The sequence below is a fragment of the Stegastes partitus genome, unplaced genomic scaffold (genome assembly GCF_000690725.1).
Source record: "Stegastes partitus isolate 25-593 unplaced genomic scaffold, Stegastes_partitus-1.0.2 Scaffold159, whole genome shotgun sequence".
Taxonomy (NCBI): Eukaryota; Metazoa; Chordata; class Actinopteri; family Pomacentridae; genus Stegastes; species Stegastes partitus.
In genome coordinates this window covers 44,848-69,855 of record NW_007577890.1, presented here as the reverse complement: position 1 = coordinate 69,855, position 25,008 = coordinate 44,848, and the positions used below count along the sequence as shown (strand labels likewise).

Sequence of the window (25,008 nt, the reverse complement as noted above, 5' to 3'; positions counted from 1 at the left end):
AGGGACCCATTCTATTACAGGGCCACACAGACAGAGACAGACAACCAAACACACCTAGATTTAAGAAGATCGCCGGTTCACGTCCCGGTGAGGACACCGGGGATCTCACAGCCAGAAAATGTAAAAACAGAAAGAATCGGTGGATTTCCAACTCAATGTATTGTGTAACATGTAAATGCATCAGAAAAATTAACCAAATCTAGGCTTAAAATAATGGCACTTGATCAATCACTTTATTTTACATACTGTGTTTCTCAGCAGAACCTTTAAGTCATTACTGACTCAGCTGCAGGCACAAAGAGCTCCAACAAATAAAAATATTAGTAAAATATCTACAGTATCTGGTTTTAATTTCTGTACAACAAATAATCAAAGAAATTCTGCTTTAATTTATTCTTTTTTCTGATCTGTAACATAAAACAAAGCCATTTCTGAGTTCTTGCTCCTTCCTTTTATATTGCAATGAAAAATGAACATACAGTGAGGAAAAATGATACAGGAGTAGAAGACACACATAAAACTGCATGGGCTTCAGCGGGTTAATGAGTTGCTCTACTATTTTATTCATCCAGTTTATGTCAATGAGGGCATGACAAACCCCTCTATACAGAGATTATATACACGCACGCACGCACGCACAAACAAACACACAAACACTCACACACACAACTCACAAAAGGTTAGGGATATCTGGCTTTCGGGTGAAATTTCAGGATGAACCTGCACTATAACCTTTACAGGTGAACTTAATATGACCTTCTCTAAACTTTTGAATGTCCACCAGTTCAATGTTTCAGCAATTTCTGCACAACTTGCTGTTCTCTAAGAAGGAGCTTAACAGCAAAATTCACAATTCAATTTTCAATTCAATTTTATTTACACAACGCAGTTTACAACATATGCCATCTGAAAGCTCTTTACATAGTAAGGTATAGACCTTACAAATTGTAACACAAAACCCAACAGTACAAAGTAGCCTTTGGACTCCCTCTGAGCAAGCAGCTGGCAACAGCAACAACAGGTGTTTGATCCATGAATCGACCAACGAATTTCCTTGTTCAATTAGAATTGGTATTTAAACAGTACTCCCCATCATGCTGTTCACATTTTGACATCATGAGACCAAGACGACGCCTAACAACTGATCAACAGTACCTCGCCATTGCACAGCTTCAAACAGGATGTTCTCAGACAGAAGTGGCCACTGAGTGTCATCAGCAGGGAGCAGAGATACAGGGAGACTGGAAGAGTCACAGAAAGGCATAGAAGTGGACGTCCTCTGGCCACATCCCATACTGATGATGCCCATGTTGAATTTTTCTCGGGATTAACAAAGTATCTACCCATCTATCCGTCCATCCGTCCATTCATCTGATGACCGCTTCATTGTGAACATTGCCCTGTGGAACTGGATGATGAATGCCACTCAACTCCAGGCACATTTAAGTGAGGTGAAGTGTCACGTCAGACCATCAGCGTGGTCTGCGTGCTAGACGACCTCCAAGGGTACCTGACCAAACCACCAGGCAGAGGGAGCATATACGCTGGATGAGGTTACAGTGGGCCTCAGTGCTGTTCTCTGATGAAAGTCATATTCAGAGATCAAAATTGCTATCCCAATACCAGCAGAGCGAACAAATAGTCGGCTATTCGGGTCCAGCCCTAGAAATCACCATTGCATGCTTCTATTTAAATGCTCTACTTTCATGATGTAATACCACTGTAGCGTGAACTTTTTACATTTTCCATAAATTTCACCTGAAAGCCAAATATCCCTAACTTTTTGTGAGTAGTGTATATAAATATAGAACAAGAGCCACACACTAGAAGATCCAAAAAAGGCTTGTATTAACATTAACAGAAGACATCAAAAATAGCAGTTTTTAATCTCTCTGCATGAGACATTTTGGTCTTTAAGGTCCAGAGTGTAATTGTTTTGTGCACACAGTGTATTATTGATGCATTATGGGAGCCCCAGGACCCCCAAAATACATACATTTACTACATTTTTATGCCATATGCATTAACACTGCCAAAATGACCAAAAATCAAAACATAACATCACAAAAATGACCTACTGGTCACTTGAGGGTTAAAGCAATGTGGCAGTAAAAGACCCAAACCAATGTTAATGCAGACTGCTCCAGAGATACAATCCTCTCAGTTACACTCAGTCAAATTCAAGCCCCACATTAACCACTCATTGCATGAATGCAGGGTCAAGACAGCAGCTGTTGAAGACAAGGAGAAGGGAATGTAAAATCTATTTAAATCAGCACCAACAGCACCTCCTGTTTGGTGGAAATATAATAACAATCTGGTCCAAATAAGGACCAGAATTTTGGAAAACAAAGGGAGCTCAAGTCAGCAGTATTGTGGCTTGTCTTCAGCATTACATGGAGGCTGGCAACATTGGATGCCTCAGCAACAGTTCATGTTTGTTTCTTGTGTGAGTCTGTCACTCATCAGCTTGTGTCTTTCTTCCATATACCATTTATAACAGACAGCACACATACCTCTACTGCTTCACAGTTAAAAGGTGCAAAAAGGGCACACTGCACACTTCAAACATGTGCATCTTCCATAAAATCCTCTTAGCATAATGCTCTTCTTTTTTTTAAAAGATATTTTTTGAGGCTTTTCTGCCTTTAATGTATAGGACAGTGAAAGCGTGACAGAGAAATATGAGGAGAAGAGTGGGGAAAGGACATGCAGCAAATGAGCCGCTGGCTTGAATCGAACCGCGGCTGCTGCACTGGGGACTATAGCCCCTGTACATGGGTTGCCTGCCCCACCTGTTGAGTTATCCGGACGCCCAGCAGAATGCTCTTCGAAAAAATAGATTTTCCTGTGCACAGCTTCAGACACACATGTCTACAACGCCCTCATCTGCGATCAGAGGTGGACTGTTAAGCCCTGGAGCCATCTCCTGCATCTTCATCTGCTCTGAGTCACACAAACCCTGGCAGCTGTCTTGAGCACCTGCAGAGGACTTGGTGGTGTTGGACTGCCTTAAGTTGGAGCTGCCTCCTGTAGAATAAACGCCAGAGTCTCCACTGCTGCTGCTGTCCTGGCGACTGTGTCTGCCACTGAAAACATCGAGAGGAGGGGACATTTATTATTTTAGCTTTGTACAGTGATGTAATATCTCTTAAATTGTAAATGAGAATTTCTTATTAAGTATTGCATTTGGTAAACAACACAGCACATATATTGTCAGAAACTCTTTTCAGAGTTGTGATAGGATTATTATTATCAACAATAATAATAATACTCACAATAATAACAACAACCTTATCAAGTACATTTGGTCCCTTAAAAAGGTGAAGGGCGCACACAAACTCTGTTCATCTGATGTAGATGTAAATATCATCAACTTAAAGCTGAAAGTCTACACTTAAAACCTATCTTAAGTCAGCTGGGATAGGCTCCAGCCCCCCCGCGACCCTCGTGAGGATTAAGCGGTGTATAGATAATGGATGGATAATTTAAAAACTGCCTTTTGTGTTTACTTGGGTTATCTTTGTCTGATATTTACATTTGCTTGATGATCTTAAACATTAAAGTGGGAAAAATATGCAAAAAAATAAGAATTTGAGAAGGGGGGTAAATACGCTTTCATGACCCTGTATATTATACCAACAGGGTTGTGCCATTGAAGACCATATGTACATATTAATGAGCCTGCAAAATTCAGGACTCTAGTCACATTATTTGTCAAGTTATGACAATTCAAACACTGCTCGACAGATTGGTACAAAGAAAACAATGCAAAATCAATATAACACCTTCTTTAAGGATTTTAACTCAAAAACTAATGTTACCTCTGACCCCAGATTTTACACATGGTCAACTCAATCAATATTCACCACTTTTTTAAAAAAAATCTGTCAAATTGAAGATGGCCAGGTGTGAACTTTTTAAAAAGTATGGTGAATTGGTGGAATGACCCATATAAATAAAAAGTAATATAATGAAGTAACTGCTGTTGTTTCAGGTGAATAAATGTAGGCAATGCTCTCTCTTTGGAGACAGCTACTAGGTTCAACCTGGTAAAATTGCCATTGGTGCTTTCACAGAAAAGTAGGAGCAGAGTTCTTACTTAGATATAAAGCAGAACATTCAGAGGCTGTCAGATAAACAGAAAGGAGTGCATGTCTGAAAGGGGTTAGAGATTAAAAGTGACCTGTTGTCTGGGTCCAAGCCTGCTGTTGGTGTTGGAAGGTCTTCAAGGGGTGGGTTATGAATTTCCAAGACAGTTGACTCAGGACAGACAGTCACATTGTCACACAGCAGTAATGATTCTGAATCCGGGGTGAGAAGGCGCGGAACGTCAGAGGCTGGAGAGTCAAAAAGGTACTGAAGGGAGGAACAGAACAGACATACTGAGATACTAAGACATGTTCAGGTGAAACTGAATATGGAAATGATTTGGTCAACTGAAAACAATCATAAGAGTAGTCAGTTACTATATATTCTTTCATTATTGGCTTAGATTGGCCAAAACTACATCAATAAAACCAGAAAAAAACTCAGCTATATTTGACTTCTGCCAGCACATAGTCAGAACTGTGATGACACAAGTAATACTGTAGCCTGCTGTAACTGCGTACATCCTTAAAGTGTGGGGGCAGCTGGTTCGGAGGGTACAATGCCGTCTTGAAGGTCTTGCAGCACCAAAAAGAGCCATAGAGTGAGAGCAGCACGACGACAAAGCAGATGACAAGAGAGCCCAAAAAGTATACAAAAATCTGCCACCATGGAGTAGCACCTGTTATACAAACACACAGAAAACACACACAGAAATCAGATCATATTTTAGTGTAGTTTCATGGTCCATCTGTTACCGTTTACATCTACTTGAACAGTTTTATGCAGACACGCAGACAAGAATGAAGAGTTTCAAAAGGCTGGTTTAATGTCTGTCAGTCGTAGATTGTCAGTACTACTAACTGACCATTTGGAGATAAAAAGTTTAGAGCTGACCATCATGGATGAGTGAGATGTGCTGCTGTTTAAATATGAAGATAAAGACAGACATTTTCAGTTTCTCCTCAAGGCATTTGTAGGGTTGCACTTGTTGGTACGAATTAAAGTGAGCTATCCAACCATCAGAAGAGCAATGAGGATGGAGTAAATGGCTAAAGCGGCCCTTGCAGGGTTTTTGCTTTCCTTTGCACCTTGCACAACCCATGTTACATGTTCCATTTGCTTTATTTGATTAGATTTTATTTTATGTATATATTTCTTGAACACTTTAGGTATCTTACTTTATTTATTTATTTATTATTTTTTAGATTTTGTTTCACTTTTTATTGCAACTGGACACAGGTACTAAGCACATTTCATTACGCATTGTACTGTGTATAATTGTGTATAAGACGAACAAAAGTTTATCTTATCTTATCCTGTGATAAGTAGACTGTGTTGTTCCAATCCAAAACATTTATGGCATTCTAGTTTTCTTAGTGAGACTGAAAAATTAGTTGATAAACTACACGTGGCACTCATTTTTCTGTGAGTAGAAAAAAATAATCCACCCATGTTTCAAAAGTCGTTTCTCAATAGGCATACTTGTCCATACTTGTGTTCTTGCAGACTTGTGAAACATCATCAGCTGTAGCCCAGGTATTGTTCCGATTCAAAGGATGTATCAAGCCAAGTACGGATGAAATGCCTGGATGTGTTCTTACTCAGCCCTTTATCAAGAATGCATCTTGACGAGACTTGTGTGGACTTGGGGCAGCCAAGTATCCCAGAATGCCGTTCGCACCAACCAGCAGAAAAAGGCACAGGAGAAAATTTACCAAAGTAAAAAAAGTTTTTTGGAAATATTAATGTGACACACATCAAATCTGTGGTTGTTTTATCAAGAAAAAGCTGCAAAAAAATCTGCTCTAATGCTTTGAGAGTTGTGAGTGTCTCAGACAGGAAACATGCAGACAACCAGGTGGAAAGTGTCATTTCTTTTTTGTTCACAGGCAAATGGCTTTGAAGGAAGTCCAAGTTATTTTTTACAAGTTTATATTGTTATTTAATGTACTCAATCGCTGCCTTTGTACTTCTGATGGAATTATTTGCTTGTCTTCATCATCTTTCATCTATTTTTATGACTGTTACTGTGCATTAAAAATAATATTTAAGCAATATTTTAATTAAGGGACAGCTGATGAAAGCCAGGTCCTCACTGACTGCTGGGAGACGCCACAGACAGCCGACAGAGTAACAGCAGCTACTTGGTCTCAAGGATCCATCTGTGGACTTTCTGCAGGAGCAGCATCTTTAGTAGCATGTTTATGCTGTTCATTATATTTGCAATTATGTTAGTTTTTCCAATACTTTTGAGCCTTTCACACTTCACAGTTTACTCAGCCTGTGGACACCAATGCTCCTTTCCCATATACACAACAAAATTTGTCATTGATTGAGGTAGTATAAACAATTTATCAAACACTTGTTGAACATGTACTAAATAATAACCTGAAAGGTCTTTAAGCACATTATAGTAGTGTTAAGATAAGATAAGATAAGATAAGATATGCCTTTATTTATCTCACAGTGGAGAAATTCACGTTGTTGATAGTGTTATTAACAAAGCTAAAAATGCATGCTAAATATGGTAATTTTGGGTGCTCTGGCTTCCTCCCACAGTCCAAAGACATGCAGAGGGTAATTGGTGATTGAAATTGTCCATAGGTGTAAATGTGAGTGTGCTTGGTTGTCTGTCTCTCTTAGTTGCACTGGGATGGACTGGCGACCTGTCCAGGGGGGTACCCTGCCTTTGCCTTAAGTCAGTTGGGATAGACTCCAGAACCCTTGCGACCCTACAGAGGATAAAGTGATGTACAGAAAATGGATAAATGGATGGATGTTTACAATAAACTAATGTATTCCTCTAGACCACATGTGTCAAACTCATTTTATGTGGCCCGCGAGAGACGTGTGTTTCCGAAACTGATAAATTAATGACATTTACGTAACATAATATAATGTAATATAATGTTATAATTTATGTTATAATAACACAGCAATGTGCCTACACAGGGCTCCAGACTAAGACCAAAATGTTCTCATATGCGACCATTTTTGACCGTATGCGAGTTAAAATTTCATGTGGTCACATTGTGTCAGTGAATGATGATCATCAGGCTGATCTGGTTCCTTCCGTCGGCACAAGTAGTTGATGCACAAGATGTTGTGGTTGGAAATTTCTTCCACATTGACTCAGTCTCTCTCTGCCTGACAGTAAAGCAATCAGTTTTGCTGTTACCATGTTCCAATGATGAAACAATACATAGTCAATTGTGTTAAAAAAAAATAAGAAAAAAAACACATACACACACACACACACACACACAAACAGACACACACAGCCAGGTTAGAGAGGGAGAGGTCCGGCACACCTGGCTGATGATTAAAGTGTTCAGGTGCAGGCAGACAGATCTCGACTGAGTCAGTCAGGAAGAAAAAGTAGCCCCACATTCAATCCAGAAGGTTCCAATTTAAACAGCAGACACAATGTTGACTATATGAACACGGTGGCCAGTGGTATGGACATTGAAAATGCGCTCAGCTCGTAGAAAAGTCTGTTCATAAAAACTCTGCTAATAGAAAGCTTTTCAACTTAGGGAAACTTGTGTAGAAAGCGCTTTAAAGGTAAAGGCATGCACAATATTTGTACATAGAAAAAATAATAATCAAATGCAGAGAAAACTCTATAACAATATGTCAAGGAGTCGTTACATTTATACAGTCTTACAATTACATCCGGCCCTTTGAGGGCAAGCATCATACTTACGTGGCCCGGGATGAACACGAGTTTGACACCCCTGCTCTAGACAGTCAAAAGCCTTTCTAAATACTAGGAATGTACATTGTGACAAATAAAGTTGTCGGTGTGGAAATCTTCATAAATATCGAACATTTTCCAAGACGGCAGCAACAGGTAGATTTCTGAATCCCTTCCAGGCAAATGTAAAAATGTCATAAACTGTGTTACCTTCTGTCTGCATGCAATGCGGTGAGGTGAAGCTGCTGCTTTTGTTGTAGAAGTCATAGCGCGTCTGCACGCTCACACAGTACCAGGTCCAGGGCTTCAAGTTTGGCAAAGTCACCAAACTGGCACTGCTGCTTACTGTCTGGGTCGTTGAGGCCTGAAAAGAGAGGCGACTTAAACTTTAGGGGAACTACTTCATTTATGTACCACCATATCAGAGTCAGTACAGTCTAAATCTGTGATGATAGGTCTGTAGTAAGTGGTAGAAAGCATTAAAGGAAGGAATATTAGGAATTCATGTCATTCAACCCCAAAAATCACTGCTGCTCAGTACTTAAGACTTTTTCAGTAATGAAGCTGCTGTACTTACCACTGATTACCTATTTCTATGCATTACATTATAAAGAAGGATGGCTTGCAACTCATACTACTGAATCACCAAAATCTATGCATTACACTTTCACGTCATATATTTTTCTACCCCAAACAGTATATATAAACAGAATATTAAAAATGGCACAATAACAGTCCTGGTCTAGAATATATTATATACATATTTCTCCTAAAGTCCACTGTCACCTCCACAGTCTTCAGTGAGTTCAGCTCTAGGTGGTTCTGACTACACCAGTGGACTAAGTGTTCCACCTCTTGTCCGTATGTAGACTCATCACCCCCCTGGATCAGACAGATTACAGTGGTGTCGTCTGCATACTTCAGGAATCGTCTTGGACCATTACTAGCAGTATTTTTCCATGAAGCGGTGGTGTGTGTGGGGTGGGAGATTAATGGGTTAGCAATTAATAATGAGCTAAAAGCCAGAGTTTTCAGTGTCACAAGGGTGGCTCTCTTTTTACTTGCTAGATCACCATGGTAACTGATAATGCATGACTAACCTGTTCTGGAAGAGGTTCTATTGTGCTGTAGGAAGCACCACCTTTTCATCAACATTTCTTCATAGCTCTCCAATATAACAACCAGTTTCCCTTGACTGAAATAGGTGGCACATGTCTGGTCCATTTTTTGCAGGAAAGAGTGAATTGATGTGTCAAGCGCCCCCTTTGATTGGAGGGTGCACACTTACATATGCTTGAACTAATTCTAGTTTTACCCTCAGACTTGGAAGCTTTTTTAAACAGTTTAACTAAATCTGTACTTGTCTGAGTTGAATTTTGCACCATCGCCTGAACATAATGCCTTAACTTTAAAATCGATAGAAGTCTTGTTTCTCTAATTGGTGTTTCTTTCAAAGTATTTCAAAACTGAGCAGTGTTCCTTTTTTCATTATATTATGTTGTTGTTGTTATGACATTTGTTATATTTTATGATTGTTTCCATAGAGATGGCAGTGCGCATGGACGCAGTGGCCCCTTAAGGAGACAGCGAGAGTGAACGTTTTGAGTGTCTTGTCTATCCCAGATGTTTGTTCTGCCAAACTTACAGCTGCGAGACTTTGCTGAACATCAGGACAGTAAATGTCACTAAAAATGCAGCAATCAGTTGTGATGTGGACATACTACACCAACACGGAGTCTGATCGGAGACTATGCCAGCAGTTACCCGAGAGAGAATGAAGTGCAAACGGTGCAAACGTAAGCAAAGGAGGAGGAAGGGAGGCGAGAGCCCTGCTAGGCTAAAAGCTAACCCCTCCAGACCAGCAGAACTGTATGTTTGCTTTAACACAAACATGGCTCCATGACAACATCCCACACAGACATACAGCTGGAGGGAACAACATCGTTCTGGATGGCTGGACAGACAGCTAGCTCTGAACATTTCCAGAGCTGCTGCAGGAGCAGGACACTGAACATTGTCAGGGACTCCTCACACCCTCTCCATGAACTGTTTGAACTGCTACCATCAGACAAACGTTTCTGGAGCATTAAAGGAAGAACCTCCAGACTGATCCACAGCTTCATTCCACAAGCTGTCAGAATGCTGAACTGCTGATCTGGATATGTAAACACTTCTTTATTTAATTGCTTTTAGTTTTTGGATCCTGAAGAAACGCTCTCTCATCTTGTTCATACGACTGTTGTATGTACAATAAACTTGATTTGATTTTGAGTTTTTGATTACACAGGGCTGTTATGCCCCTATGTGTCCATTCTTTAAATCTAACATCTAAGGGGGAAGTCTGACTCATATGCACACCATGCACTGTGATCAACAAAGCAGAGACAACAAGGCACCCCACCAAAATTCAACATTGAAGAAAGACACCTTTCAGGTCTGTCAGGGTGGTGTGAAGTTGTGTTATCAGGAGGAGGCCACGAGAAAGCTGATTCCACAACTCATACCTCCAGACAAGAGGACACCAGCAATGTGGATTAGGCCTAGATCAGCCAAGAGACTGGTGTAAACCCAGAGTCACTATCAGGCCAATAAAGGACCAAATGGCTGCCAGACACGCACTGACCAACTTCTGACTCTGCATGAAGTGGGGGTCAAAATCTGATAACAACATCAAAAGGATTTCACCCCCACCAACAATGCCACAAGGAACACTGAACTTGCATTTTGTTTGTTTGGTGTGTGCTGTTGGAACAGTCTTTATTATTATTTAGAAATTATTCATCTTATTTATTTCTTGTATGCATTAATGTTAAATAGTTACTCTTTACATATAAGATGCTTTATTGTCAGCTTCTCAGTTATCTGTCAAGTACCTTGAATTACACTAACTTGAATGACAGGTGCTATACAAAGAAAGTTTGACTGACTAATCTTTCTGCAGCATGTGCAATTTTAAAGTAAATACATGTGATGATACAAATTGTCCGTTCTGTTTTTAATTATTTTTATGTGCAACGTGGTGATACAAATCATTTGAGGTAATCTGCTAACAAGGCTGATGTGTTTCAGTAGGTTGTTAATGGGGCTGGTGCAGTCTCTGGGTTTCACCAGGTGTCTTTAGGGAGTGAGGGGAAAATACAAACAGCAGCATGGGGATTTATGCTAGAGAGAGCTGCTATACATACACAGTTATACAATGACAGGAGCTGAAGTATGAGAAAACTTGAACTTCTTCATGCAGTATAAAAGTGAGTTTAGGATATTCCTTTACACAGTGTTTGGGACTAGTGTTTGTAATGAGGAATAGTTTTCTACCTGTCTGTTTAGAGAGCGTTCCCAGTAAAGAATATCGTAGTACAGCTTAGGAAGATGCTCCTTCATTGAGCTGTTGGTGCTGGTCAGAGGATCAGAGATGAAAACGTCCAGGTCACTTCCAGCAGGAGCAAGGTTCACTGTCGATGGAGGTCCTACAGCAGCTGGAGAGGGGAGGCAGAGAGAAAGAGAGAAAGAGAGAAAGAGAAAGAGAAAGAGAAAGAGAGAGAGAGAGAGAGAGAGAGAGAGAGAGAAAGTGAAAGAAAGAGCGAGAAAGAGAAAGGGGGAGAGAGAGCGAGAGAGAGAGACAGAGAGAAAGAGCAAGAGAATGAGAGAGAAAGAGAAAGAGAAAGAGAGAGAGAAAGTAAAAGAGAAAGAGCGAGAAAGACAGGGAGGAGATATTACATCCAGGAATAGCTAGATGAGGGGTTGTGTAAGCGCCAACATAAAAAGTATGTTCTTTCCTTACCTTTCTCCAAAGCTTAACTACTACAAACCAATCCTACTTAAACATATATTTACAGTATAACAGTTATTTAAACATGTAACTACACAAATGAAGGTTACAAGTATAGAATCAAAAAATCAAGACCAGAATTTAAAAAATGAAAGATTAATCAAGTCAACTGAATTAATAGCGAACTATCCTTGACTTTTGTTTGTTTGGTCAGAGACAGCGGGAAAGCAGAAAAGAGGGTGCCGGTCGGGCCTACATGCTCGGCTAAGAAAACAACCGCAAGGACCGCCGCTACTGAGCATCTTCCTCATCAACGCCAGATCCATCACCCACAAAATAGACAAACTGAAGTTACAGAGCGCTTTGAACGACTTTGCCTGGAACTGCAGCGTTATTATATTACACGGAGACGTGGCTTCACCCACTTACCCCCAACGCTGCAGTTGAGCTAGCAGGCTGCATGCTACAGCGGCAGGACAGAAACAGAGACTCAGGTAAGAGCATAGCAGGAGGGCCTTGTGTTTACGTACATAACTACTGGTGCAGTAACAGCAGGATCACTGACACACACTGTTTTAGAGGTTCTGGCAGTCTCGTGCAGACCAATGGTGCTAACCAGTGGCAGTTGGTCAGTACAGGGCCCCTACTAATGACCAATGAACATACAGACTCAGAGACAGTTTCTTTCCCAGAGCTGTCACCACACTAAACAGTCACAAACAGAAAACATAATTCCACCACTGATTCCCATAAATAAACTAAAATATGTGTGTAATAAACCTTATCAATGTGAAACAGCTGTGCAATAACACTCATAAATGTGGAAAAAACAAAACAAACAAAAATGCATTTCCTGATATTTAGAATTACAACTTTGGTATATTTGTATTTGTAAAATACCTTGTATTATTGTATATTCTCTTTTTGTCTACTTTTGTCTTTCGAATGCACCAACTGGAGCAGCACTCCTAATTCTATTCTATTCTATTCCATTCTATTCTATTCTATTCTATTCTATTCTATTCTAAAAAGACACAAAACCTTTTTTCTCACTGTCTGACATTAAATCAGAGAAAATATTTCTTGTTTTAGGTCAGTCAGGACTACCAAAATTATTTCTATTTGGTAAACGCTGGAATAATGAGAGAGACATTTATTTTTAGGGATTTTTTTTTATTACTTTCTTCAAAGTCAGAAGTTTACATACATTTCCTTAGTATTTGGTAGCGTTGCCTTTCAACTTTATGACTCGGGTCAAACATTTTGGATTTCCTTCCACAAGCTTCTCACAAATAATCTGATGAATTCTGGCCCATTCCTCCTGACAGAACCGGTGGAACTGAGTCCGGTTTGTTGGTCTCCTTGCTCCACTGATGTTCTCCGGGATGGAGATCAGGGCTTTGTGATGGCCACTCCAAAACACTGACTTTGTTGTCCTGAAGCTTCTCTGTAGCTCATCTGGCGCTATGCTGAGGGTCATTGTCCATCTGAAGACCCATTGGTGACCCAAACTTTAACTTCCTGACTGATGTCTTGAGATGTTGCTTCAATATTTCCACACAATGTTCTTTCCTCATGATGCCATCTATTTTGTGAAGTGCACCAGTCCCTCCTGCAGCTAAACACCTCCACAACATGATGTTGCCACCCCCGTGCTTCACAGTTGGGATGGTGTTCTCAGGCTTCAATCTTCCCTCTTTTTCCGCCAAATGTAATGATGGTCATTGTGGCCAAACATTTCAGTTTTAGTTTCATCAGATCACAGGACATGTCTCCACAAATGAAGCTCTTTGTCCCTGTGTGCACTTACAAACTGTAATCTGCTTTTTATGTTTCTTTTGGAGTAATGTCTTCTTCCTCTCTGAGCAGCCTTTCAGCCCATGTTGGTACAGGACTGGTTTCACTGTGAATAATGACTCTCTCTGACCAGCTTCAGCAGCATCTTCACAAGGCCTTTAGCTTTTCTTCTGGGGTTGATACGCACATTTCTCACCAAAACACTTTATCTCTGGGACACAGAACCCGTCTCCTTCCTGAGCGCTATGATGGCTGGACATTCCCATGGTGTTTATAATTGATATAATTGTTTGAACAGATGAACGTGGAACCTTCAGGCATCTGGAAGTTGTACCCAAGGATGAACCTATGGAGGTCCATAGTTCTCTTCCTGATATCTTGGATGATTTCTTTAGATTTTCCATGTTGTCACAAAAGGAAGCAGTGTGTCTGAGGTGTGCCTTAAAATATATCCACAGGTGTGCCTCCAATTAACTCCGATGTTGTCAATGAACCTATCATAAGCTTCCAAAGCCATGACATCATCATCTGGGCTTTCCCAAATAGAAATAAAAATTCTGGCATTTAGCAAATAGAAATAATGCTGGTAATTGTGCTGTCCTCACTGCACGTAACTGTGTGCTGCTAGACAGCCAGCGAACTATTTAAGAAACTCCACACACAAGGCTTGCTTTTCTTATGGAGATTTCTCGAAGTCAACGTGACAATTAGTAAAAAGACGAAAATTTCCCCAGGCTCAAATGCTCCAGAACCGACACAGCGCACATCCGAGGTTCCCCAGACCTTGTCTCCGTCACACTGCCGGCCGTTTCTCACCAACAGGAAAAACGCCGAAGATCGTTTATAGTCAAGACGAGCGCTCACTCTGACGTAACCACCCTCCCCCCGAAGACGTCTCACGCGGATAACTTTTTAACTGTAGCTTTATAGCAGTTTTTCCTATGAAGTTAACTTATTTATTTATACATTATGAACTTATTTGTAACCTTTTCTCTAACTTATCGCTCGTTAAAATATTAATATCTTTGACCCAAAGACATGACAGTAATCCTAACTGACCTAAAACAGGAAAAGTTTAGTCTAATTTCATGTCAGACAGTGAGAAGAAAAAGGTTTTCATGTCTTTTTATGCAGTGTACATAAACTTCTGGTTTCAACTGTAAGTGCAGACTATTTACCATCTTTATCAGGACAGAATTCCATGTGCACCCAGTCGGAGTGATTCCGGTTCACATTGGCTCGTACACGAAGCATGTAGATGCCCAGGTAGTGCAGGTTGCATGCTGTAAGATCACATGACATCTCTGACGTCTCCTTACATGACGTGGACCAGATTGGATCCTTCTTCTTGGACTTCAGCTTGTACTTCCTGGAAAGATGAGATAAAAAAACACAAAACAAAAGTAAGACTATTAATCATTGTAACTGGAGACATCTTGAAGCAGACATCTTTAATTCAAAATTGAAAAAAATAAGGACTGTTATGACAAATTTCCTTCTAAACCTGGATTTGTAATTTTTCTAAATCACACTTTCAAGCTTTGTACAATAGAGAAAAAAATCTCATTAGTTTATCATATCTTATTTTTATAGTATGTTTATTACCATTTACCAAAGCTGCATTTGTTTGGACAAATATAATGATAATAACAAAAATATCTCATAAGAGTTTAACTTAAGAGCTGATACCTAGTAAGGCTGGACCCGAATAGCCTAACAGCCGTCTATTCGTTCACTGTGCTGTAATCGGGATATCAATTGTGATCTCCAAATATCCCTCCCACTGCTGCCGCCACCGCCACCACCGCCACCACCGCCACCACCGCCACCGCATACAGTATGGTGACTGCTGATGGCGGAAACGCCCGCTCACTGCTGCCCCGGACCTGTACAGGCGGTGGGGGCTATTTCTAAGTAACTTTCTTTAAAAGTTGAATTAACGTTAACCAGCTAGTCCCGGCCAGTCTCCTTTAGGCTGCAGCTAGCAAAACTAGTCCTTGATCAGCTCTCTGAGAGGTCTTTTGCAAGCTAGCGGGCCACTTCATATACATGTTAGGAAACACTTTTTCTTGTATGACAGAAATATTGTCATTCCACCTCAGTTCACTGAATGCGCCACGCCCGACCAGCTTTAATTTGACAGATGTTATTTTAAAATAGTAATTTTTTGCGCCAAACTGTGAAGCAATGTTTGAAGCGCAATAACTTTAGAATGATGTGTACATATGAGCTTCTAACCCTGCTTTGATAGAATAATACAAACCACTTATATGATGGTGCCAGTTTCATAAAAAAGAAAGCCAATGCTTCTGTCTATTCCAATAGTCAGAGGCAAACTTTATGAGAAAATTGAAATTACGATTTTTGTATAAAAGCTAAATTTAAGACAACTGTTGAGCAGGTGCGTAGGTGAAACCGCTACAAAAGCAATCTCATCTAGAAGAGCTATGTATTATTACTGGGCTAAAAGAAAAACCATGGTTTTCCATCTCAAAGTGTTACGCATTAATGCGTTATGCAAGAATCATTTTATTACTATTTCTCTCACAAAGCATGCTTCTGACTGGCAACATAAATACATTTTATAGCTCCTTTTAGTGCCACTCACAGGAAAAACAACAACAGCTTCATAGGGTGAAAAAAAAAGGTTTTATGGTTGGTGGAATATCAGAATAGAAAAAACGCTTTCTGACCAAATTTACACCATCATATAAATGATTTGTAATATTCTATAAAAGGGTTGGAACATTGAAGTCCATAAGTACACATCAATGAGCGTCCAAAATCTCAGGACTCTAGCTACATTATTTCTCAAGTTAAGACACTTCAAACATTGCTCCACGGATGGGCGCAAAGAAAACATGATCCTACTTCTCTCTATACATTTTTTATTGAAAAAGTTACACCTGTGACCACAAATTTTACCTAATAACATGCACAGAAAAAAAAATAAAACAGGATTGAGAGTTTACAGCTATGCAGTCATTTCTGTGAGGATATGATGCTCAAAGTAAAGAAAAACTGGCGGTAAGATGAATAGAAGTTGAGGTCATTAGCAGTCATGGGGGAATGATAACAATTCCTCTTGTGGGAAACAAATGTCTGTAGCATATTTTGTGGCATTTCAAGCAACACTTGTTAATATATGTGAAAATATATTTGACATAAGAGCAAAGCTGTGGACAAATGACAATAAACACCCAAATGTTTACCTGGGATTAACACTAGAGGTAAATTAATTAACTGGAGATTCAGAGGTAAATCACTTAATCACAAATTCAACTTGACCTTTTCCCAAACAAACTTGATACATGAACCTCAGTATTGCTGGTTTGTCTCTCTCATTATGGTGTACGTGCGAATGAGTGAGACTTACGCAACATATTGTGTGGTGAAGGTGACATTGTGAGAGTCTGCAGCACTCTGGCCATAGTCCCAGCTCAGTATGTAATGGGTGTTCATGGTGATCATGGTCACATCCCGTGGTGGGGTCGGGTCTACTCCAGCTGAGGGAACAAAGGAGAAAACCCACATGATGACACAGCCCATGCCAACTGCTGCAGATGTCATAGTGATCAAAAATGCATTGTAACATGTAACCATTTAATCACAAGTAATAACATCTGGCTACTGTAGTTCTTAGCTTTAAATCATTGAAACAGAAGCAATGAGTGCATTCGTTGGTGACTATTTTCATTTGCAGATTAACAAACATTCTGCTGCTGTATTGAGTATTTCTGGCCACAGGACAATGTATGTAGTAGAGATATTATAATATACAGTGCCGTGAAAAGTATTTGCCCCCTTCTTGAATTGTTTTTAAAAAAAAATACTTGTCCCACTTTAATGTTTAAGATCCATCCATCATCTCTACACTGTAATCCTCACTAGGGTCCTGGGGGGCTGGAGTCTATCCCAGCTGACTCAGGGTGAAGGCAGGTTCACCTGGACAGGTAACCAGTCTATCACAGGGCTACACTTAGAGACAGACAACCAAGCACACTCACATTCACACCTATGGACAATTTAGAATCACCAATTAACCTCAGCATGTTTTTGGACTGTGGGAGGAAGCCGGAGAACCCGGAGAGAACCCTCGCTGCACGGGGAGAACACGGAGACTCCACGCAGAAAGATCCCGGGTGTCCTCACCGGGACGCGAACCGGCGACCTTCTTGCTGTGAGGCAACAGTGCTAACCACCGAGTCACCTTGCAGCCCATGTTTAAGATCATCAAACAAATTTAAATATTAGACAAAGACAACCACAAGCAGGTGCACAAAGCATTTCACTGTGCGTTATACCACGTATAACTGTGTTTGTGACCAACAAAGGCCTTGAATCCTTGATCCTGGCCCTGTGTGAAAAAGTAATTGCCCCCCCATGTTAAATCATGAATTAACTGGGGCTAATCGCATTTTTTGGAAAGCTGAATTCAATTTCACCGACCACACCCAAACCTGATTACCTCCAGACCTGTTCAATCAAGAAGTCACTTAAATAGAACCCAGTGTTTCCTCTACATTCATTCAATAAATAGGTTGTAAAGGTAAAATCTGCTGTCAAGTGTCATTTGTTTACGTCATCACGGCTCTCCGGAGAACCTGCCCCCACTGCTGAAAAAAATCCTAGACACTGGAACCTGTCTGACAAAATGAAGTCGGCCAAAGGATCTCAAAAAGCTGCAACAAAATGCCGAAGAAATTCAAGAACAGATGAGAAATTAAGTAATTAACATCTATCAGTCTGGAAAGGGTTATAAAGCTGTTTCTAAAACTTTAGGACTCCAGTGGACCATGGTGAGAGCCATTATCCACAGATGGAGAAAACATGGAACAGTGGTGAACCTTGCCAGGAGGTCGGCCGACCAAAATGAGCCCAAGAGCACAGCAACGACTCATCCAGGAGGTCACAAAGGAACCAGTGTTTCCTCTCACTAACAATCACACTGGAAAGATTATATTGACAATACATGCTTCAAAATAAATACTCAGTGGAACAACAGTGAATCCACCTGTCATCAGTGACACAAGTTGTGATAATTGAAATCCAAACTAAGTTCACCTTTAATCATCCTAACTGCATGAACATTATAAAATAACACGAGAACATTTCACATCAGTTTTGGACTTAGGAGCTGTGTTCATTGGCACCATGACTCCACGTGGATAACAACTGCCAGTTAGTGTTCAATGCAGACATAAAGTCATAAAATCAGTCAGCTGACACAATATAGAATCTTTTGACATTCAAGTGTTATTGCACACAGTCATACTTCTGTTGCATACTGAATCAATAAGTACTATACAGTGTTAGTGAGATACATTAAGCGTTTGTTTGGCTCTACACATGGTTTAGACCAGGGGTTCTCAACTGGTCTCACCCTGGGACCCACATTTTTCCATGGTCATTAAGTCGTGACCCAATTTTTTTTAGAATTCAATATTCAATATATTTTCCTGTGCAACATGCATTTCAGAGCATATAACCATGTATAGTAACTGGACAATGACAACTGCATGTACAAAACTGCACAAAATAAATAAGGGCACAAAACAATGTGTTTTCACTCCATTTTGAGCAAATTAATAAGAAACTAAGGAGGACCATGACAACTGCATGTACAAAAGTGAATAAGGTAAATATCAAAACTAGCGTGACAACACCTTGCCCCTCGACAGACAGTGGACTTCTGGGTGCACGCAGGCTCCGACGGGCTGGAAGTGGCGGGACGCAAAGGCAGCTTTTGGCTGTCCGCGACCCACCCAGAACAGGTCCGCGACCCACTTTTGGGTCGCGACCCACCAGTTGAGAACCCCTGGTTTAGACCATAAAATAGAAAACTACTAGGGCCAGACCGATTTATCGGCTCAGCAACACCACGAAAAGCTCAGTTTTTGCTGCTGCTTGTTGTAAACAAGTCAACCTTAGACACGGAGATGACGAAGAGTTAAGATAGCTGACGACCGTCTCTGCCACAAAGTCTGAAACCACAGCAGCGCATAGAGCCTCACTCTGACAGAGAACTACAGAAAACAACTTTTTAAACTTTTTATCCAACCTTTTACCGAACTTATGTAACTTAAATTTTATGAACTTATTCTCATCAACTTTAAAGACATCACAGTGAGAGTCCAGAACATCAGAGGGCTGCATCAATAAAGTTTTGCAGTAACTTCATTTATTATGCTGCTTATATACAGCAGACACCTACGGTCTAAATCTAAAGATAAAGTCATCAGTACAGCTAGTAGCTATATTCATGCTCCATAGAAAGAAAAATGCACAACTTGAACTGGCATCGGCCTCAAAAAATCCATATCAGTCGGGCCCTAAAAACTATAGACTGTTTAAAACTGTTGAATATCCCCGGACCCACTTTTAAACAGCTTTGTTTGTATAAAAGTGCACAACTTGCATGGATTTGTCAGTGTGAAAGAGGAACTACAGAAACAACATCAGACAGGATTAGAAGTGAGACGGAACAATTTCCTGCTGTCTGACAAAAAAACCCGAACAAAACAAAACTGGTGTTTCCAAAACTGTGCATTAAAATATAATGGTGACACGTTTACTTATTTCATGCAAAAAGCCAAATTAATAGAACTGGTGTGTCTTTGTAAACAAAAGTAATTACACATTCACAATTGAATTTATCATGAATCATATCATGATTTATGTTACGAGTGTTTTTTTTGTTTGTAGACAACCATTTGCAAATATTAATTTGAAAAGACTAATTTTACAACTGAAATGGTAATCATGTCGTACTCAGACTCCAGTAGAAGCACTCAATAACCAGCATAAACAGAGAAACAGAGAATATAGAAACAAGAACTTTATTATTAATTGTTCACTAAAAGTAGAGGAAGTGTGCCAATTTGTCTTTGTCTTCTCTAGAACTAGAAAGAGGAACAAACCAACAGAAAAACAAATCACAGAATACTGTAAGCTGTTCATAGGTTACATCTGTGTGCTAGGTAAAAAATGTCATTGTCTGGGTCACAGGAACAAACTCAAGCAATCCTATGCAACCTGTGAATTTGGAACAGGAGGAAGATGTGGTAGTAAACATATGAAGATTCTCAGTGCCAGCCTCTATTGGCCCCACAAGAACATAAACCAAAAAAAAAAAAAATCACTACTTTATGAGCAATCCAGAAAAGTTTGTTTTAAACTAAAGGAGAGACAAAATGCATCCTACGACATGAAGTAAAATTTATCGGAGATCAACCAATTCAAAGTTTGGAGTCCTTCATCTTAGTTCTCCTTAAAATATGTATATTTTTTTAAAGTAGCAGTTGTATATCTGTCCATACTGGGTTTTAAACATAAACACATCACATTTGTAAACACTGCTAATAAGGAGTGTGGAAGTCTGGTTATTAAGGAATGAAAACCAAGATATGTACATTTGGTACACTGACGCAAGAATGCATTTGCTAGTGTCAACAGGGCTCCAGACTGTGACTGAAACAGTCGAATATGGAGCATTTTTGAAGGGTGTGCACGTTAAAACTTCACAAGGTCACATTTGTACAAGTGTATGATGATCATCAGGCTGATCTGGAGACACTCCAGCCATCACTCACACCTCCTCTGTTAGCTATTTCAGTGTAAAGTAGTACTTTTTCCTCTTTGTTAGCTCAGTGGGTTTCCATTTCACTGTTACTGTATTCCAAAGACAGAAAAAAACAGAAAAGACAAAACATAGAGAGAGAGAATTCCAACTCAGACACACCTAATGATCAGAGTGCAGGTACAGACAGGGAGAGCTCGTCTGAGTCAGTTCAACTGAGCTCACTAGAGCCAATCTGGATCGCTAACACAGCGCTGAGGCTGAAAAGTCAAACTGATACTAACAGCAATCAGTTAACAGCAAGCCTTTATACAATTAAGTAAACATGTTCTTTTTCAACTAATTTTCAGACTCTCAGCTGTATGAGTGAACTGCAGTCACCCGGCTAGTATTTACCACAGCCTACATGTGAAGCGTTTAGGGAGCACTGATAAATAGTAGCATCAATAAGCAGATGATAAGCCAGTGAGGAAGTTAGCCTGAGCAGTTTATAGGACTCAGTGTTTCCTCTACATTCATATAGAAGCGGTTTTAAAAACAAGATTCAGCTTCCGCTTGACCAGCTACAATTGAAACCATAAGTTTACATACACAGTATTAGAAAGACTTAACTTTTTTTCCCTTTTAAATGTGACTAAATTTTTCCTGTTTCAGTTCAGTGGGGATTACCAAAATTATTTCTATTTGCTAAACGCCAGAACGAGAGAGAATTTTTTTAAGAGAATTTTTATTACTTTCGTAGAAGTCAGAAGTTTACATCCATTTGGGTCAAACATTTTGGGTTTCGTTCCACAAGCTTCTGAGAATAGTTTGATGAATTCTGGCCCATTCCTCCTGACAGAACTGGTAGTGTTCTTTCCTCATGATGCCATCTATTCTGTGAAGTGCACCAGTCCCCTCCATAACATGATGTTGCCACCCCTGTGCTTCACAGTTGGGATGGTGTTCTCAGGCTTCAAGCTTCCCCCTTTTTCCTCCAGATGCAACGATGGTCATTATGGCCAAACAGTTCAGTTTTAGTTCCATCAGACTACAGGACATGTCTCCACAAATGAAGCTCTTTGTCCCTGTGTGCATTTACAAACTGTAATCTGCTTTTTATGTTTCTTCTGGAGTAATGTCTTCTTTCTCTCTGAGCAGCCTTTCAGCCCATGTTGGTACAGGACTGGTTTCACTGTGGATAATGACTCTCTGACCAGCTTCAGCAGCATCTTCACAAGGTCTTCAGCTTTTCTTCTGGGGTTGATACGCACATTTCTCACCAAAACACTTCATCTCTGGGACACAGAACCCGTCTCCTTCCTGAGAGCTATGATGGCTGGACATTCCCATGGTGTCTATACTTGCGTATAATTGTTTGAACAGATGAGCGTGGAACCTTCAGGCATTTGGACATTGTACCCAAGGATAAACCAGACTGGTGGAGGTCCATAGTTCTCTTCCTGATATCTTGGATGATTTCTTTAGATTTTCCATGTTGTCACAAAAGGAAGCAGAGTGTTTGAGGTGTGCCTTAAAATACATCCACAGGTGTGCCTCCAATTAACTCTGATGTTGTCAATTAACCTATCAAAAGCTTCCAAAGCCATGACATCATCATCTGGCCTTTCCCAAATAGTGATCTTAGTGGATGTAAACTTCTGACTTTGAAGAAAGTAGTAAAAAATTATCTTAAAAAAAATCCGTTATTATTCTGGCGTTTATCAAATAGAAATAATGTTGGTAATCCTAACTGACCAAAAATCGGAAAAGTTTAGTCTGATTTAATGTCAAACAGTGAGGAAAAAAAGGTTTTGTGTCTTTTTATGCAGTGTATGTAAACTCCTGGTTTCAAATGTATATGTAATGCCACCACACACAGTATCTCCAGTTGCCATCCCAGAGCTGCAGCAAAAGGCACAAGCTCAAACTGAGCTGTCACAGAAAATCTACCACGCTGGTACCATAGCGTTCTAAGTAAGTCTCACTGTTCATTTGTTAATCAAGACTTTTAAATGAAAAATAATTAAAAACTACAAACAGCATTTTTCTCAGGCAATTAAGTGAAAACATTGCGATAGAGATGAGAAGGGTTGGCTGCCTGAGGGCTCTGATGAGCTGCATTAGGTCTATATAGGAACAGGCAATGTGATAAAAGTACAGAAGCCACATCTTAAAATTGGTCAGTTATATCCATGGTGTATTTACTGTCACAATACACACATACTACAGAAAAACAAAATGTCGCATTTAAGGGTAGCTCAGCGGGGCTACTTATCGGAAGGTCGGGGGTTTGAAGCCGAGCACTGCTGGCCAGGCGTCCACCGCTGGCTCTGCTCCGGGCTGGATACCCTGCTCACAGCTTTCTAACAAACTGACAGCTTCAGTTTTATTTAGATACTCAACTAGGTATTTAAGTAAATAAAATCAAATTAATATACCAGATAATTTTAAAAAAAAAATGATGACCCGTTTTTTTTTTTTTACAAGCTTGTGGTTAGGAGGCATTACTGTATTTGGATCTGGATATTATCGAGCTTAACCAGGAAGTGAGTTGTGATGTTGTGTTGACTTACGAAGACCTACACTGAATCTGTAGACAATAGACACGTTTAAAGTTTAGTCTAATGTAGCAGTTACACGTGAACTACTGTAAAGCTAGCTAACATTCAGAGATGTGTGATATCGAAAGTAACAGATGACTCATATGCTAGCAACTTACCGAAGACATACGGTGTTTTCCTTCCTACATTTTTTCTACAGAACACTGGAGGAGACACTAACAGTATTTTTTTTCTTTTTTTGCCAACTTGTTTGCTATGTGTAGTTAGTTTTAGCTTGTGAAGATAAAAACGGACCACACGGCTACACAGTCGCCGAAGATACAAGCCGCCGGACGTTAGCATGCTAATTTCTTGAGCTAAAACACTTACCAGCGCTGTTCTGGAGACACCAACACAGAAGGCAGAAATAAAGAGCAGCAGACATGATTGATATTCTGGCAGCTAGTAACAGCTTCCAACGTATTAATCGTGTGCTTAATGCCAAGGATTGGCTCGGACGCACTTCACTCGGAGTCGGCTCCACTCGGCTGAAACTGGCAGAGCGATCTGGATATACAGATCCGGCTGAACTTTCAAAATAATAGCAAGATTGAACCTCTGTTTAAAGCGCTTGAAGACTTGTTTTGAAGAATTTAGTAAAAAAAAAACACAACAACCCAAAAACCCAAAAAACAAAAAAACGTACTTTTTTTTTTAAACAGCCACAAAATAGGTTTGAAAATCCTTCGAGGAAAGGTTTTATCTGTAGTTTATATACTCACGGACATGCTGTCACATACAGTGTCATCTAGCATCATGGGCTAATGTCCAACACGTTTCGTTTTCTTTTTAATTTTATTTATTTTTTTAAATAACACAACATTTGATTTAAGCATGTCAAACCAACAGAGGATTCTGGTATTTCAAAGAAGAATGTTAAGACGCTCACACTGAATAGCGACTCATGTTTTGTTCAAATACACTGAAAAGCACTTCACATCAGGACGCAGAGAAACATCAGAATCAAATGTAAGAATGTAAAATGATTTTTAGAACATTCTCTCCCTCACTCTGTCTGGTTGACACACACACACACACACACACACACACACACACACACTGAGCGACACTGAAGATACCAACTCTTGCCATAAATGTAATTGCAAAGTAACTTTAAAACTATTTTGTCTTAATTGTGCAGGTCCAAATTGTTGTGAATTAGATGTCTTTGATATATAACTACTCAGTAATTGTTTGCCCCGTCATTACACTGACACTTCCTGACTAATTGTACCTTTATCATTACGTACATCCAAGTAGAGTTGTAAATCCAGAAATGGATTGTTTCTTTTTTCTTTTCCTCATGGCAGGGGCGTCACTAAGTTTTAAGGACCTGGGGGCTTAGCCCCCAGGAGATGCTCACGATGTGAGTTAACGTAGCACACAAGGACAAAACTTCACAAACAGCAAACAAAGACTGAGAAACTATTCATTATTATTTTTATTTCAGTCTGTTTTTTCTTTTTTTAATGCAGTACAACAACAAACAGGT

The 25,008-nt window shown here is 39.9% G+C and overlaps 1 protein-coding gene across 1 annotated transcript; it reads right to left on the bottom strand.

Moving 5' to 3' along the window:
- Positions 1 to 428: 428 nt before the first annotated feature.
- On the bottom strand, positions 429 to 24,030 carry LOC103355582 (interleukin-10 receptor subunit beta-like). The gene is made up of 8 exons (XM_008279429.1): positions 23,847 to 24,030; positions 16,732 to 16,861; positions 14,534 to 14,724; positions 11,105 to 11,265; positions 8,000 to 8,153; positions 4,614 to 4,771; positions 4,187 to 4,359; positions 429 to 3,089 (listed from the first exon to the last, which is right to left on the bottom strand). The coding sequence occupies exons 1-8, from the start codon at positions 23,899 to 23,901 to the stop codon at positions 2,861 to 2,863; spliced, it is 1,251 nt and encodes a 416-aa protein (XP_008277651.1). The 5' UTR covers positions 23,902 to 24,030; the 3' UTR covers positions 429 to 2,860.
- Positions 24,031 to 25,008: the final 978 nt, after the last annotated feature.